This window comes from Miniopterus schreibersii, assembly GCF_964146895.1.
Source record: "Miniopterus schreibersii genome assembly, chromosome: 17".
In the NCBI taxonomy this organism is placed as follows: Eukaryota; Metazoa; Chordata; class Mammalia; order Chiroptera; family Miniopteridae; genus Miniopterus; species Miniopterus schreibersii.
In genome coordinates this window covers 28385126-28402716 of record NC_138117.1, presented here as the reverse complement: position 1 = coordinate 28402716, position 17591 = coordinate 28385126, and the positions used below count along the sequence as shown (strand labels likewise).

The 17591-nt window shown below is 39.7% G+C and overlaps 1 protein-coding gene across 1 annotated transcript in view; it reads left to right on the top strand.

Moving 5' to 3' along the window:
• UBE2W (ubiquitin conjugating enzyme E2 W) overlaps positions 1 to 5217 on the top strand; it is a 48471-nt gene extending 43254 nt beyond the window's left edge. The window contains exon 6 of the mRNA XM_081116652.1: positions 1688 to 5217. Coding sequence (XP_080972778.1) covers positions 1688 to 1701 — 14 coding nt within the window. The 3' untranslated portion in view covers positions 1702 to 5217. The remainder of the gene's footprint in view (positions 1 to 1687) is intronic.
• Positions 5218 to 17591: the final 12374 nt, after the last annotated feature.

The window sequence follows — 17591 nt, the reverse complement described above, 5'->3', positions numbered from 1 at the left end:
TTTTTTTCAGGCCATCCTTTTGCCACAAATACTTTAGCCAGGAGGTTAAGTACATTGTGTTCTTTCAGCACCCTTTATAGACCTATATTTGTCTTGATCTAAGATGGGTTTACTGTAACAACTTTTTTTTGTAAGCCAGTTCTGGTATCGAATAATCCATTCATCTAGCCAGGACACTGTTCTGCTAACAGTGAGTTTTTGCTTCTTAGTGGCAGCCTTCTTTTTTAAGGGAAAGGTGGCCATAGTTCTGGTTCATACCTGTCTCTGTACTTAAGTGTTTGCTCAGAGAATCTTTTTTTTTTTTTTTTTAATATATCTTTATTGATTTCAGAGAGAGGAAAGGAGAGGGAGGGAGGGAGGGAGAGAGAGAGAGAGAGAGAGAGAGAGAGAGAAACATCAATGATGAGAGTCATTGATCAGCTGTCTAGCCCGCAACCCAGACATGTGCCCTGACCAGGAATCGAACCCTGATCGGCTGGATCCTAGGTCGATGCTCAACTGCTGAGCCATGCCTGGCTGAGCTTGCTCAGAGAATCTTAATTCCATACAGCCATCATGGATTTGTAGTGTTTCATTGAACTCCATCTTCAGAACTTAGTAAGTTTATTTCTCTAAGGATACAGTATTCAAGGCAGGTAGCATGATATTAGTTTTAAATTTCTTTTCAGTCTGACCCAGCATGGGAATCGAGATAGGGAGAATAGCTTTTCATGGGTCTCCCAATCATTTTGGATGTTGGTTGCACATTCTACCCTTAAAGTGTAGGATCATAGAACGTACACCTTAGTGTACATGCTTCTATGCTTAGTTTGCCTAGCATAGAAGTCAGTTTCCTGATTTTTAGCTCTCATTGAGTCTTTATGAATGGGATTGTTGTTAGCAATATATTGATCCTAACATGGGATGGTTTGTGAAATATTTCGGCCAGTTTTTCAGAATTTTCTGTTAGGGAGCTTTAACAGCTCGAGTAGTTAGCTAGTCTAGCTTCTACCTGAAGAATACCCAGTCCTGAAAATAAATCCTTCAGATATGTTTTGTGAAATAAATTTTGTAAAACAAGTCACAAACCCAGAAGATTGTACTGCATGTTACAGAAATACAGTGTGTTGTTGAGGCTATCAGAAGGCATTAGTAAATAATTCTGCAGGTTTTTAAAATGACCTCCTTCGCATATGTATCTATACTTGCTGAAAATCATTTTCTAAAGAGAAATTAATAACATTGTTTGAATGATTTGGATATTGTACCTCATTTATTAAGTTATCTCCTTCAGTAGGCTGAAGACATGACTTGTTTGTTCTGTGTTAAATATATTGCTCAGGGGTGCACTTCTTATCTTATTACCATTTTAAATTGTTGCCCATAAAAGAATTATTTTAAGACTGATAAATCCTAACATGTGCTAACATATATTAATCTATTATTTTAAATAGAACTAACATACTAATAATACATCATTTTAAGATTTGTGTGAACTACTGTTTCCCTAAAAGAATAGGACTTGATTTGTTTGTCACTATATAATTCAACACAAATTGGACTTTTTATTTGCAGGAATTGAGGGAAGCAAGTCAGACATGTAAAACATATTTTCTTGCTACTTGAAATTATTTTTATGTTAGACTAACTTACAGATTTTACTAACACACATTGACTTTAATTATGTTTTTTTCTCCTTTTCTTCAAGATGATACTTGTTGATGCCACTGTTATCATCCTCCTAGCAGAAGATAGTCCTACTGAGAAAATGAGCACTTTGATCATTCAGTCTTTGAACTTTAACCTTTGACTGGAAGTGACCTATAGGCAATGAAGACTACTTCCTTTTACTGCATTTTTACTCGTGTGCATTCTGGGCGCATGTTGATCGCTGGTTCAGTCCAGGCAACTGACATGCTTTTATTAGTCATACAGTATTAATGCAGGTGTCAGGAAATGTCAAATATAATTCCATTTTTTATTTTTATTTTTTTAAGCTTTTGGAAAAGTTCCTGGTCCTCATGTATTGTGCAATAACAATGACTTCCTTGACGGTTTTGGGACGTTCATTGCCGGCAATGGACGTCATAACAGGAAAAATTTTCATTAACTCCTGCCACCCAGTGATTAATGCTTAATAGGGCCTATGAAATGAACTTAACGGTTCTAGTGGGATTATAAATAAAGTGAGGGATCCAACATTACTTTGAAAGTCACCCCAACTTGTTTCTATTTGGATTCTATGCACTGTGATCCTAAGGTTAACAGCATGAATTAACATGCATCTTTAAAGGACTGTAATGAAAGATCATTGCGTATTTATGGAATTGTTTATATCTGCTGTCAAATTGTTTTGACATGGAAGGTTTTCAAATAACATTGGCAGAGAGGTACAATATGTTATCCCTATGGTGAAAATAAATTCATTTGTTGTATATAGTTCCTCAATCTCTGAAGTAAAGGTATGAGTAATATAGGGTATGAATGGTTTAATCAAGGCTTTATTTTGGAAGAAAAATGGCAGTGATAATTAAACTGCTGCAGTCCGTAATTTGGGCTTGTTTGTACATTAATGATTTTCCAAGTAGAGTACATTCTGTTACTTCCTGCTAGCCATCAGCATGAGCCCTACTGCTTAAACACTATTTCATTTATTTATGTTTGGAAAACCCCAAAACATTTTTGTTTGCAATTTTGTTTCTTTTGTTCTGTTTTAAGTCAAGTTTGAATGTTACAATAGTTTGAAAAACTTTTGTCAAGTTTTTTCTTGTAAATTTTCTTTACTTGTAAGTATCATCTTGTCCTTCAATCCTGTACCCTAAAATAAGAAATACATTTTTGACAGAGGCTTAATGTTTTAACAAAAGAGTGTGGACATTTTTATTTTAAAATTTAGGCAGAAGTACACTATAGAATGGTATGTTTGCTTATTTGTCTCACACAACCATACAGTTATTCCTGGAGTGATTTGGTTTTTGTTTTGTTTTGTTGTTTAAAAGACTTTGCTTACAGCTAGATAAAATTTTTCTATAGAAAAAAATTGTTGAAAAGTCCAATCTCAGTACCATGTAAGTTAATGATACTGCAACTAGGTTCTCTTTTTAAAAAGTGATTAATGTATTTTATAAATTACCTTTTCACATATGCAAAATCTGTTTCTACTACAATGTTATTTTTACTAATGCATATTGTTGCACTCTTTTGACATATCCTGCAGTGAATTTATGGATCAATTTGGGCTTAAAAATAAAAGCCAATTGGCTGAAAGGTTTGAAATATGTACCCCAGCAAAACCATCCAATCATTAATTGGCAAAGAATATTTAAAAATTTGTTTTTAATCTCTGTATAGACAACATTTTGTAGCTTTGTACATGTTGTTAATGGCATATAATTTTACACTCTAAAGTATAATTGCTGAACTCAGGGGTGGGTAGACTTCAAAAATATGTCTGCTTTAGAAATAACTTGAAAAAAAAATTAAAACTATAGCCAGCCACCAAATTGTGGACACTGTTTATATTGCTAGTTAGCAACTACCACTTTTTAAAATTAAAACATTTTTGTTCTCTCTTGACTAGGCATACATAAGTTCTCACAGTAGTCTATCAATCTTACTAGATGGCCTATTTAACCAAGACAGAAAATGTTTTTTGGGATGCTTTGAACTACTATTAGTTTTTAACTGCCTTTTAATATGAAAATTGCAGTTGTAAATTATGTATTTTTCATATTTTACGTAACTGCTCTAAACTGATTTGACTTGATCATTTTCGGGGGTTAGGATGGGTGAATTTCTCTTCATTCTGCTGGTCATCTTACTAAAATCCTTTTATAAAAAAAATGACCTGTGACATTTATTCACCAAAGGAATCAATATACCAGGTCAAAGATTAACAATGCTATAGTATATATTAATAGGTCATATATAGCCTCAGTTGAGTTTTTAAAATATGAATAACAGTGTTTTAACATACCTCTCTCTATATATGGAGACACCATAAAAATTAAAATGAAGCAGAGGATAGTAAAGGAAACCAAATAATTTCAGTACATTTTATGGTTTAAAGAGAAGAAATTAAGGCAAAATATCCTAAAATATAGAAACACCAACAATTCAAAATTTGCAATCAGATAATTTATTTCTCCCTTGATCTTAGGAATCATTGAAAAGTCCTTTGCACTTAGATTTAACGAGTTAATTTTAAATGTAAGTTACATTATTGAAAGACATACGACGTTTACCTGGGTCATTGCTCTAGAGAGGGCAGTTAATGGCTTTGTAATTATAAAATGACTTATTTCTCTGTGATAAGTTGTTGAAGGACAGCCAGGATGCCAAGAAAGTGTACATAGGAACATGCACCTTCCCTCTTTCTTGCTTCCCTCTGTGGGGCACTGTCTGCTGCGGAGACCTACAGAATCCTGCTTTCATATTCAGACAACGTGTACACTCTCCTTTCTAATTTATTTATTTATTTATTTTAAGGCCATTCTTCTGGTTTGCCAAATTCTGTTTAGACAGTAATACATCAATTCCTTATTTTGCATGTTTAGATCAGGAACTTGGTGCCCTTTCAAAAAAAAAAAAAAATGTCAAGTAGGTACTAATGCCGTAGATTTTAAAGAGAGAAATGCTTTTCAGTTTTTTAAGATAAATTTTTAAAAGTAAATTTTATGGATATTCTCTTAAGGAATTTGATATTCACCCCTAAAGGACTAGACTTGTGTAAATTCTTCCTTTTAGCTAGCAGGGAAATAAAGGTTTTTTTCTTTAATCCCCAGGGGAAATGCTAAAAAATAGCTTTTCTATACAGTTCACCTGGAGAAAGATCTTAATACTTATTGTTTTGACTAGATACACAAATATTTGGTATAAAGTAACTAGAATAGTTTATTACTTTCTCCCTTCTGAAATTTTAAATATATGCAATATTATATGTCATCAGATTCCTGTGGTGGATAATAACTTCTTCAGATTCTGAAACAGGTATCTAGTGGCTGTTTGATTGTTGCATCAAAGATGAACTGACAAATAATGGGAATGAGTAGTGATGTGAAAATGGTACGTAACCACATATTACTTGTTTCTGCTAATCAAGTCTTATTTTTTAAAAAGCCTATTGTTTTTGAGAATTGAGATATTTAAAACTTGTTAAAGCTTCTTCCTAAAAATAGAAGAGAAGAGGAGGTACTGTGTGTGTTAACATTTTTTTAAATAAAGAATTCGGTGTCACTAGTTCTAAGGCTTTATGGTTACTGCTGCTTAAATTTCTCAATCTCACTATTGCTTAGTTTTTTGTACATATTTTAGGTGAATGCTTTAGATTTATAATTGTGTATATAGGTTGGTTTTTATAAACAGCTCAGGCTTAACCATGTGTTTCTCTTCTGAGGATTCATTATCGTCAGAGTCAACTGCTCTGGTGTTCTGTGTTGGACTCATCCTTTCTTGAGTGCGATCTGTGAGGAGGGTGTCTGTCTTCTGCACCACTGGCCCTAGTCGTCTTCATAGCTGGTTTTGTTTTGTTTGTTTTTTATTCTTTTATTTTTCCCTTCCTCTCTCCTCACAGGTGTATAGTGTATCAGTCTTCAGCAGTTTCTCTTTCTGACTTCTCTAAGTTTCCCTCCCTTCCCCTTTCCTTTTCCTTTCCTTTAAATTACTTGTTTTGGTAAAAATGTATTTCTGTTTAAGTTTCTAAGTCACTTTGAGATTTGGAACGTTTTTAAAAAAAAATAATTTTTGGAGGACTTTTGCTTTCCCAGAATAAACTGTGCGTTCAGTTATCATTAGAGCCCCACAGAATTTAAACATGTCCTTCAAACTAGATCTCCCCCTTAAGTCGAAGTTCTGGTTCTATGGTACTGACTGATTTTAGTTCTAAAATGTTAGTATTGGAACATATATTTGGGGATGACTCTCCAGAATGTTTATAAGAATATGTTGTTTATGAAAAATATTTTGTTGATTAAAAAAATGTAACATCCAAAGTCATTTTGAATGTGTGGAAGGAATGCCAGACTAGAAAGAAGCTGGCATGTCTAACACACCTAAGGAGCGCCATCCAGCTTTGTAAGCCAAGTGTAGTGAGTAGGAAAAGGAAACAAGTTCTCATTCTGATTCTTGGCGCCTACCTGGCAGGTATTTGAGAAAAGTTTGTTACTGTAATACTTCTAAGGTGTTTTCTCAAAGGCATGACTTCATACGTACTGGGCTTTGGCTTGTTCACTGTGACATCACTTGTCAGATTTCCTGATGGAAATAGAGACCCAGGCACTTGCTTAGAGTTACCAGGAATCTGGTGTTGGTGAACTTCAAGTTGTATGATTAATAAGGACATACTGGAAAGATTAAATAATCCTGCCTGTAATGATAAAGCCCAAAACAAGTAAGCAATTTGGTAGATTGTGTCAGATACCATGAAAACACAAGTCTCTTCATAGTTAACCACAAATTGTTTACATAAATGCAATGGATTGTCATGCTTGAGGTAAAATAATTATTTGAATAGGTTATTAATTTAATTATCTAGTAGCCAAGGATTGCGTGCATGTTTAAGTTGAAATGGATGTGGTGTTTTTAGTTGGTACCATTTTCTCAATATTCAGAAATCCAGATTTTTATTATTTTACTGTGTTTTATTAATAGGGATGGAAGCTTGCACATGAAGATTTGAATAGGGTGGATGTGTATATTTTATAAATCCAAGTTGTAAAATATGTAAAGCTATTGCTTTTTAAATAGAATATAAATGTTAAATGACAGGTAAAACCTATATATTATATATTTTTAAATACATGTATCAAACCTTTGTTAGTTGAATATAAGTTACATTGTGTGCTTCATGGAATTCAGTAACTTTTAATAATAAAGCAATTGCCATTGTTTTTTCTTCTGTAGACTTGAATACTAAATTGGAGATATACTAAACCTCATTATAGGTAATATAAAAATTTCTTTATATAGTAGTTCCTCTTTACAAAAGACTGATCTTTAAAAGATTGTGGAAACAACGTGTCCATTTCCAAAATGACACAGAGTGAAGGTAGGCATGAAAGTGGCTCGTTTATATCTGTCGCAGATCCCCTTTGCCTGGCAGTGTGGCCTGGTGCATCTTAGTTCTTCTTTATGCTTTAATTAAGTCCTGATTAAAGACTGGCCGTTTTCAGAAAGATGGAAGTAGAGACCCAGGCACTTGCTTAGAGTTACAAGGGACTCTGGTGTTGGTGAACTTCAAGTTGTACGATTAATAAGGACATACTATAAAGGATTTCTGGATGCTTCCCTGAGTATACAGACCCGTCAGCTAACTTAATCTAAATGAGGGACTCCTGAGGCTGTGAGAGGAGAGAAGGAAGTGGGGGGGATGTCTCTGCATCTTAGCTATTCCTTGCAGGAGTAGATCCAGTGTGCTCTGCTGGTACTCTTGAGTGTTCTTTTCACAGGGGCCCTATTGCCCAGGAGCACTTCAGACCTTCTTGGGGCAGCCATCCTGCAGGAAGCTGTCTTACCTCAGCAAGCTGTTTCTGCATCCTAAACTGCCAGATGGGTAGTTGGCTAGATAAATGCAAGACCCATCTTCCTTTGTACTTTGATGCCACTCTCGTTCATTATTATAATCCTCAAAATAATTTCTACCTGTCAGATCCTGTGACCTCTCCACTAGTGTAAGCTTCTGTGGATGAGGGATTCTGTTGAAACCCTTCCTGTATTATTTAGTACTTTTCACACTGACTTAACAGCAAAACCAAACATGAACTGAACTGAGGGGTCAGGTCAGATGACACAGCTGAGGGTTTTGTGTGCTTGGATAATATGGCCCAAGGCCACAGTGGTTCTCTATCTGTCCTGTTGGTAATCTCTGTCAGTAAGGCTTTTAAATTGCTTATGAGGTTTCTTTGTAAAATGTTTGCTTAAAGCAAAATGTATAAGTGGGAGTACCTGTGTGCTTATTCCAGTGTAGTGGAATATTTTAATGGGAAAGTTGAAATAAGAAACTAAAGGTAGAAAATATCTTCTCATATGTACTTTGCCCTTCAAGGATCTAATGTGGGTAGATACATATCAGGCAAGAACCTAATATGGATGGCTATGTCCTGCAGAAAAGGTGTCCAACTTAAAGTTTTTTTACCCCATCACACCCCAAAATATTTCTTTCCTGTCATAATGGCATTCTATTCAACCTAGTTATCCAAACTGGGAATTAAACATTATTTACTAGTTCTCTCTGACATCATTAACTCCTTTGAGCTCGTCTCTAAAACACCTTTGAAATGTCTCCTTTTTCTCTAGTCCCCTTGGCCTTGCACTGCTTGGTCCTGGTGTTTGGAGACTGGTCTTCAGCTGTCCACACACCTGTTCCTTAGGTAGTAACAGAACTTTGCCGATGTTCTTCCTGTCCCTAGAGTGTTCATCGTCTGCTTTTCCACCTGAAAGCTCCAGTTAAAATGTGGTTATAAGGTTACCTTTGTCCATCTCCCCTCTCCACCCCCCAGTCTTCTATCATGAACTCTAACAATAGGAACAATGTCCCAATTGTGTCCCCAGCATGTAGCACATAGGGTATCATATAAGCTTTTAATAAATGTTTTTTGAGTTAACTTGATTGTACTTGTCTTTTTATCATAGCTATTTCAAAGAAACTTATTCAGGCACCAGTGGTTTTGAGACATACATCTAAATCACCACCTGTGTGAAGTGTTCTACCAGAACGTGCTACCTTTCCCATCCCAGAGTTAAAAAACGCTTGAGGAAATCATTACTCTTAAGGAAACTCATTGGGTTTGCTTTCTTTTATTTAAAAAAGGGTGTTTCTCATATTCTTGTTTTATCTCAGATAAATTGCTAGTCTTTAATATATTCATAAGTTAAGAACTTAAATTACTTTAAGTACATCTACGGAGCCCTGAGATCATAAAGGCAAACCTCAAAACTCATTAAGATTAAAAATCGACATTAAACAGGCACAGTCCCCGAGTAAACAGCCCTCATTCAGACTTGTACTCTTGAGTGGTTTGGGGATGTCACACTTTGGACTTGGATGAAGGGGAGGTCCCTGACTGTCACTGTCCTCAGGAGGTGACCAGAAGCACATGACCTCTCTGAAGGAAGCTATTCTATTCTCATCTAGGCCTCCAATTATCTTTTCAAGTGATTTATTCAATACAGTGACCAATACACAACGGTTGTATCACAATCTAAGAAAACAAGACATCCCAATGAAGAACAAGCAGACCTAGAAAGCACTGGAGGTGGGTGGGCAGTGACATGATCAGGTGTAGCTCACACCTCTGCATCCATACCATTGGGAGCTTCTGTAGAACAAGAACCTATCTGGTTTATACATGTTCAAATACCGAGCGCCAGCTGGGTCTCAAGGAGCTTAAAGCCTGGCAAGGAAGACATGGGTCATTGAAATAATGTGATACTTGGTGCAAAGGGGTAATCACAATGCTGAGTGAGTGTCAAGGCAGGAGCCATCAAAGGGAGTCCAGGGAAGAATTCCAGGGGAAATGATAGCAAAGATGAGGGCAGTCACAGCAAGTGCAAAACCCCAGGGTGAGAACAGTGTGCTTGTAGCATTGAATTTGGGCGTGGGAGTGGTAAGAAGTGAAAAGAGCTAGAATACGAAAGACCAGGTTATAGAGTTTTGATTTTATCTCATGGGCAATAGGGACTGATGGATTTGCACATCAATGCAACAGAAAGGAGAGTCCAGAAATGGGGTCACTTGATTTTCAAAAGATGATGCCAAGGCACTTCTAGTGGGAAAGAAGAATCTTCAACAAATGGTACCAGAGCATTTGGAAAGCCATCTGTAAAAATAAGAATCTTACCTCACAACATATACAAAAATTAACCTGAAGTGAATCAGACCTAAATTAAGAGTAAAAACTAAAAAACATCAAGAAAGCAGGAGACAAATCTGAGCTCTTGGAGTTGACGAAGATTTCTTAGTTGTGACACAAAAACGATAAATTGGACTCATCAAAATTTAAAACGTGTAAGACTTCAAAAAACAGACTGAAAAGGCAAGACAATATATTTGAGAAATATATATCTGATAAAGGACTTGTGTAACTTAAAGCTCAGTAATATGAAGCAAAAACCGATTTAAAAGTGGACAAATTTTATGACTTGAACTACTTAACTGAAGAAAATGCAGGAATGGCAAATAAGTACATGAAAAGCTACTCAGCATCATTAGTCATTAGGGGAATACGAATTAACACCATGAGACACCACTGCGCACCCACCACATCACACCAAGTTTTGGCAAGGATGTGGAGCAATGGGAACTTACCTATACTACTGACGGGAACGTAGAATTGTACAACCACTTTAGAAAACAGTTTGGCAGCTTCTCAAAAAGTTAAAACATACATGCTATACAAATCAGCTGTTTCATTCCTGGGTATTTACCCAAGAGTAAAAAAAAGTCCACACAAAGACTTATTCACAAACACTTTCTCAAGTTTGTTTATAAAATGTCCAAACCGCCCTGCTGGGCGTGGCTCAGAGGTTGAGCGTCGACCTAGGATCCAGGCGATCGGGGTTCGGTTCCCAGTCAGGGCACATGCCCAGGTTGTGGGCTCGATCAATGACTCATCATTGATGTTTCTGCCTCTCTCTCCCCCCTCCTTTCCTCTGTCTGAAATCAATAAAGATATATTTAAAAAAATAAAAATAAAATGTCCAAACTGGAAACTTCCCAAATGTCTATTAATAGGTTGTTGGGCTGGCACACTTTGGTATATCCATGTAATGGAGTACTACTCAGCAATAAAAAAGGAATGAACTATTGATATGTGAACACTGCTAACTTTCTATTATTCTGAGTGAAAATACCCAGGTGAAAGAGTACATGCTGTACGGTTTTATTCACATAAAATTACAGAAATGCAAACTTAAGTATAGTGACAAAAATTAGATGTTTGTGTGAGGCTATGGGGTGTTGGGAAGGGGCATGAATTTACTTGATGTTCTTTATCTTTTTGTTGTTGTTAATCCTTACCCGAGGATATTTTTTCCATTGATTTTTTTTTTTTTTATTGATTTCAGAGAGGGAGAGAAACATCAGTGATGAGAGAGTCATTGATCGGCTGCCTCCTGCACGCTCCCCCCCACTGGGGATTGTTCCCTGACTGGGAATCAAACCACAATCTCCTGGATCATAGTTGATGCTCAACAGCTGAGCCACGCCAGCCGGGCTCCATTGACTTTTAGAGACAGTGGAAGGAAGGGAGAGAGAAACATCAATGTGTGAGAGACGCGTCGATTGGTTGCCCCAACCCATGTGCAGGCCAGTGCTCTAACCATCGAACCACACCAGCCAGGGGGATATGTTCTTTATCTTGACTATCTTGGTTTCACAGATATATATCAGAACTCGTTAAATTGCAAGCTTTAAATATTTGTAACTTATTGAGCCTTATGCCTTAATTGAACAGAATTAGGAGGCTTTCAGTAATAAAAACAGGATGAGAGTATGAGAAAGTGAACAACTTGCTTAAAAGTAATCACAGCTTAAAAGTGATGGAGCTGGAATTTAAGCCTGAGTCTGACTCACTCCAAAATCCATGCTCTAAGTCTATAAAATGCTTGTACCTAGAAGGATCCCATATTTTTGATTTGGACAACTGAGTGAAGACTGATGACTTTCACAAAAAAAGCAGATTAAGGGGAGGAGATGTGTTTGTATTCCCCATTAGCATCAAGTATAGGAGTGTATATAGTCAATTAGTGATGGAGATGACTGAAACATTTAGTATGATGTACTGTACTTAGTTCATGAGCTTATTGCCTATTGACCAACAGCTGGAAAGGAATTTTAACATTTTTTAGTTCAATAATCTAACCATTAGATTATTTCTCAACATCTTTGAAGTGGTCGCCCCTGACCACTTTTACTGATGGGAATTAACCTCAGAAAATTATTACACTTTTGAAATAAATCTTATTATTGGAAAGTTATTTCCCTCAAACTGAAATACACCTCCATACTATCTGTTACGGATTGACTTGTGCCCCTTACCAAGATAGGTTGAAGCCCTAACTCCCAGTACCTCAGAATGTGACTGTATTTGGAAACAGGGCCATTGAAGATGTGGTTGAGGTGAGGTCATACTGGAGTAGGGTGGACGTTAATCCAATGTGAGAGCTGTCCTAAGAACTGGAGAAGACAGACGCCTGAGGGGAGGACATGAAACAGTGAGTGAGGTATCTACAAGCCACAGGACACCAAGGACCGCAGGAGGAGTCAAGGAAGGAGCCTCTCCCAGAACCTTTGGAGAACACGGTCCTGCTGACACCTGATCATGGATGTTTGGCTCTAGAACTATGAGAATAAATTTCTGTTGTTCAGGCTTCCCAGTTTGTGATACTTTTTACTAGCCAACTAATACAAAGGATAAGCAGTTTGGTCTCACCAGAATAACATCCTGGGTATCGGTTTCCCCTTTCTGCCAGTAGAGTCAATCAGCCAACATCACTATCGGGTTTCATGGGAGTGCCTGAGCCATAGGCATGGATTCCATGCAACATGATCTCTCACCAGGAGACCCACTTCACAGCAAAGGAGGTGTGGGAGTGGGCCCCAGACCATGGGGTCAGCTGGCCTTATCACGTGTGCACCATTCAGAAGTGATTGACCTGATCGTACATTAGAATAGCCTACTGGAGGGACAATGATGTGTCAGTTTGGAGGTGACAGTCTTCGAAGGTGGGTGCCATCTTCCAGGATGCTGTGTATACACTCAAATCAGAGACCTCTATATGAGGCTTTTACTCCAATAGGAAGAATACATGGGTCCTGAAAACTATGTACCCCCTTCCCGCTAGGGGACATAGCATGAGTCCCATATGTATATATGTTATATATAACTACAAGTTATAGTTACTGTCTCAGCACTTTGGATTCCTTGGGTCCAGGGACAGACAGATGGCAAGAAGGCCATCTTGACAGGGATAATTGACCTTGATATCAAGGTCAGGAGTCCAAACAGACTCAAGGCAATCTCACGGATTTAGACTGGAAGAAGACATCCTCACTTTGCTTGAGCATATTTTTTCCCCAAGAAGTACCATTAAAGTTCTTCAGAGATACTTCCTAGATCTGAATGTATTTTCTGTACAAGAGGAGAATTTTTGGAGAACATTGCCTTCTGTAGTACAATCTTTTTTTAATCCTCACCTGAGGATATTTTTTCCACTGCTTTTCAGAGAGAGTGGAAGGGAGAGGGCGAGAGAAACAATGATGTGAGAGAGACACCTCAATTGGTTGCCTTCTTCACAAGCCCCAACCCGGGCGGGGATGGAGCCTACAACTGAGGTACTTGCCCTTGGCTGTAATCAAACCAGGGACCCTTCAGTCCGCAGGCCTACACTCCAACCACTGGGCCAAACTGGCTAGGGCTGTAGTACAATTTGAGTATCAATACATACAACTTAACAAATAAAAATAACAATACCCCTGGAAACTTGACTTAAGTCATGGAAATTGACTTAGAGCTTGAAGTGAAAAAATGTCTTTTTACTTCTTTATCCCAGTTGCTTGCATATTGCCTGCTGTGAGACAGGAATTCAACAGACATTAAATGATTAACAAAAGTTCTGAACTTTTCAAACAGAATTTTCCCTCATTCTCATCTCACCTTCTTGAAATTACATCTTCAGTGCAAACTTGGACCTGGCCAAAGTGTTGCCTCTGTTCAAAAGATGACAAGAGACTCTCATGAGCTCATATAAGTCTGCCAGTGATGGATAGTAAAGAATGTTTTATACCCTGTCTTGTCAAGAAAAAAACATGACTTTTCAGTATAGCATTGCTGAGCGTTGAATCAATTCAACTCAGCCTCCTTCTGGTACAATTTGGAATGGAGCCAGAATCATATTTTGGGGGAATAATACTCCCCCAGATGATTCTGACAGAGACCCAGCTTCAACGATGCCTGTTTTAACTCACTTCAAATTCTTAGGTCAGAAGCAGTGTGACTTCTCCTTCACACATCAACCCAGGATGGAAGACAAAGTAATTTCCAGCTTGTAACTCAGTACCAGGGGTGTAAATTCTTGGAGGGGGGAAGACAGCCAGGGCATGACAGCAAAATGTACACAATTTAATTCTCCAGAAAGGGAAAATACTGTACACCGCTAACTAAAAATTAAGAGGAAATACAATTCCTGTTTAGAATAAATATGGAGTTTTATTTTTTTTAAATATGTTTTTATTGGTTTTAGAAAAAAAAGGAAGGGAGAGGGAGAGAAACATCGATGAGAGATATAGGTCAATCGGCTGCCTCCTGCACACCCCCTTCTGGGGATCAAGCCCGCAACCCGGAATCACACGGGTGACCTCTTGGTGCATGGGACAGTGCTCAGTCCACTGAGCCATACCAGCCAGGGCAGAAGGAAAGGTCTGAATACTGCACTATCAAAGGCTGGGCAGGCCAACTGCCCCCCCCCCAACGGGCCCCTAAAAGGTCAGCTCTATTTAATCCAATTTGGGGAAATTTTTTAAAATATCTTTATTGATTTCAGAGAGAGGAGAGGGAGAGAGAGAGAGAGAAACATCAATGACGAGAGAGTCATTGATCGGCTGCCTCCTGCATGCCCCCAACTGGGGATTGAGCCCGCAACCTGGGAATGTGCCCTGACCGGGAATCGAACCCCTATCAACTGGATCCTAGGTTGACGTTCAACCGCTGAGCCACGCCTGGCCGGCTGGGGAAATTTTAAAAGCTGGGAAGCCACATTAGGATGACACACCCGACCTGCTACTATGCGGGGCAGCCGTCGGGCTGGGTTGGTGAAGCCTGCCTCCTGGGTCTGCTCCTGGGTCTGCAGGAATCATGGCAACTGATTCTCCTCATCTGACACCTTCCCTGCCCACGGAGGACAGCTGCACACCTGAATGCTCCGTTGAGAGAAGGTAGAAATGGAAGTGCTGGTAGGATTTTGATACGTTTAGTCAGGTTTACGCTGTGTTCCCTGTCCCTTCGGCACTGTTTAGCCTGGTGGACATCCTGCCCTGTGACTCTTGGAAAGGTCAAAGGTACACACATCAGTGCCATTTCTAGCAAATCGGGCTGGGAATGTAGGTTCCCAAACAGTTGGCAGAGCTCCGGGGAGGTGTGGTCAACTCAGTTCAAACTCAGTAAAGGCTGGGGTGGGAGTTGGGGTGGAGGCGGGAAGGAAAAAGAGGGTGAACAGTCTGACTTTGGCAGCAGTGGGTCCTTCTCCGATGTCTGGGTGGGACAGCCCTGAAGGGACAGTCCCCTGAGAGGTGAGGGAGCCCAGGAGGGTGCAGCTCCAGGCATAGGGGCCAGCAGGTACTAGATAGAAAAGCTGTATATCAGGTCTTAAGAAACGGTTGGAGTATGTGTGTGTTTGTGGGGGGTGTGTGTGTGTGTGTGTGTGTTTGTGGGGTGTGTGGGGGGGGCAGTTGGTAGGACGCAGAACAACAATACCAGGACTTGGGCAGACAGGTCACTGGCCCCACACAGCGGCAGGGGCCCAGAGAGGCCCAGACGACTTCAGATGCACCTGCAGGCCTCACTCACTGGCAGGCGGGGGCGAGGAGGAAACTCTTCTTCCTCTAGGCTTTTAAGTTCTCCACTGGGACTTCCTTCATAACAAAAGGCAGATTCACATGAGGAAAGCATGCAGGTTTAGGTAATACGAGTTTTACGTGATGCGGGAGCCTTCCTAAGGAAATGAAGACCTGAAGGGAGGATTATCCTGGGTGCCTTTATGCCAGGTTTGGGGTGGAGCACACACTGTCGGAGTCAGGATGGGACAAAGGGACTGCCGTAAGTGTAGTGAACTGGGGGAAACAGCAAGGCCTGTTCAGCACATTCCCCTCTGCGTCCCTTCATCTTTGGAGGTAAGACCGCTCCTTCCCCCAGGCATAGAGAGGGTCCCTTTCACAGGAGGGTGTTATGTATGACCTGTTTCAGGGGTAGAGTAGAAAGTCCTGCCTGCCATTTCTCCAATTCCTTGAGCTTACAAAAAGCAACTTGCCATGGTACCGTATTTTGGGGTACCATGTTCTGACTCCATCTCGGTGTGCAGCCTGCAGGTGATGCTCGGGTGGGGTTGGGACAGGAAGGAACAACCCTGCTCTGGGTGATGAGCACTTTTGATGCTGCCAGTTGGCCTGACCTTGCCTGGCTGCTCCCTCCAAAGATCAGCTTAGCCCTCAGCTCTTCTTCACTGGCCCAAAGCCTCCCCCTGACCTGGGAGGAGTGTGAACTAGAAAAGCAGATTCTGCCTGTTCCTCATGACCCTGGTTTCTGTAATCTCCACACTCAGGTGTGCAGCTGTCCTCCGTGGGCAGGGAAGGTGCTAGATGAGGAGAGTCAGTTGCCATGATTCCTGCAGACCCAGGAGCAGTACAGTAAGACAGGGTGATATGTTTCAGAGAAAGTGTGGCATTTTAAATGTGACCCAAAAATTCTTTGACATGCCTCCCATGGAGAGTTGGGGTCAGGCTTCTCTGCCCCTTGAATCTGGACTCCGTGACTCCTTGACCGAAATGGCACAATTCACAGCTCATCTGTGCCAGCTTCTGGCCCCAGGCCTTCAGAAACTGCCGTCTTTGACTTCCTGTCCCTTGGAACCCACCACGATGCCGTGAGGAAGCCACGCAGCTACAGAGAGGCCACAGGTGGGTGTTCTGGCAGACAGCCCCCCTGAAGTCCCTACGGAGAGCCAGCGTCAGCCACAAGTACAAGTGCACCCTTATATGGTTTCCCAGCCTGTGAGCTGGCCTTGCTGACACCGCACGAAGAAGCAGAGACAAGCTACCGAGCCCTGCCCAGACGGCCTGAACTAAATACACTGCTGTTGTTTTAAATCACTAAATTCTGGGATGGTTTATTACACTGCAGTATCTTAGTAACTCAGAATGCCACTGACAACTGCCAAAGAAGGGAAAGAATGAGGAGGTTGTCAGGAGCTGCAAGTTCGGGGTTTTTTCTTCCTTCATAAATGTGAAGAGAGAAAGAATACTGGATGAATAGTGGAGTCCTTTGAAGAGAGGAATAAGGGAAGACTGAGAGGTGATTGCTAAGATGATGCTTCTCAAAATAGTTACAATTAAAAGGTGTTTGAAGGACTCATTGAACTTACTTAAGAAGGAACACCTACCTGCCTTCCCTCCCACCCTGTTTAGAAATGTTACATATTTAGCCCTGGCTGGGTAGCTCATTTGGTTAGTGTTTTACTGATACACCAAGGTTGTGGGTTCGATCCCAGGTCAGGGTACATACAAGAATCAACCAATGAATGCATAAATAGGTGGAACGATGGGTCTCTCTCCCTCCCTCTCTCTCAACCAATACATAAAAATTAAAAAAATAAATGTTACAAATTTATTTCCATTGCAAAGAAATTTAAATAATTAAGGCACATTTCTATGCTTTGTCATTTATTTATATATATATATATATATATATATATATATATATATATGTTTATGTATATATAATTTCAAAGAAAAGTATTGTAAATTTAGGGTAAAGATGGTGCAATAAAACCAAATTATAGATTTGCTCTCTGGAATGCTTTTCCACACCATCCACCAATTCTCTGATTTTCTGGACACCAACTAC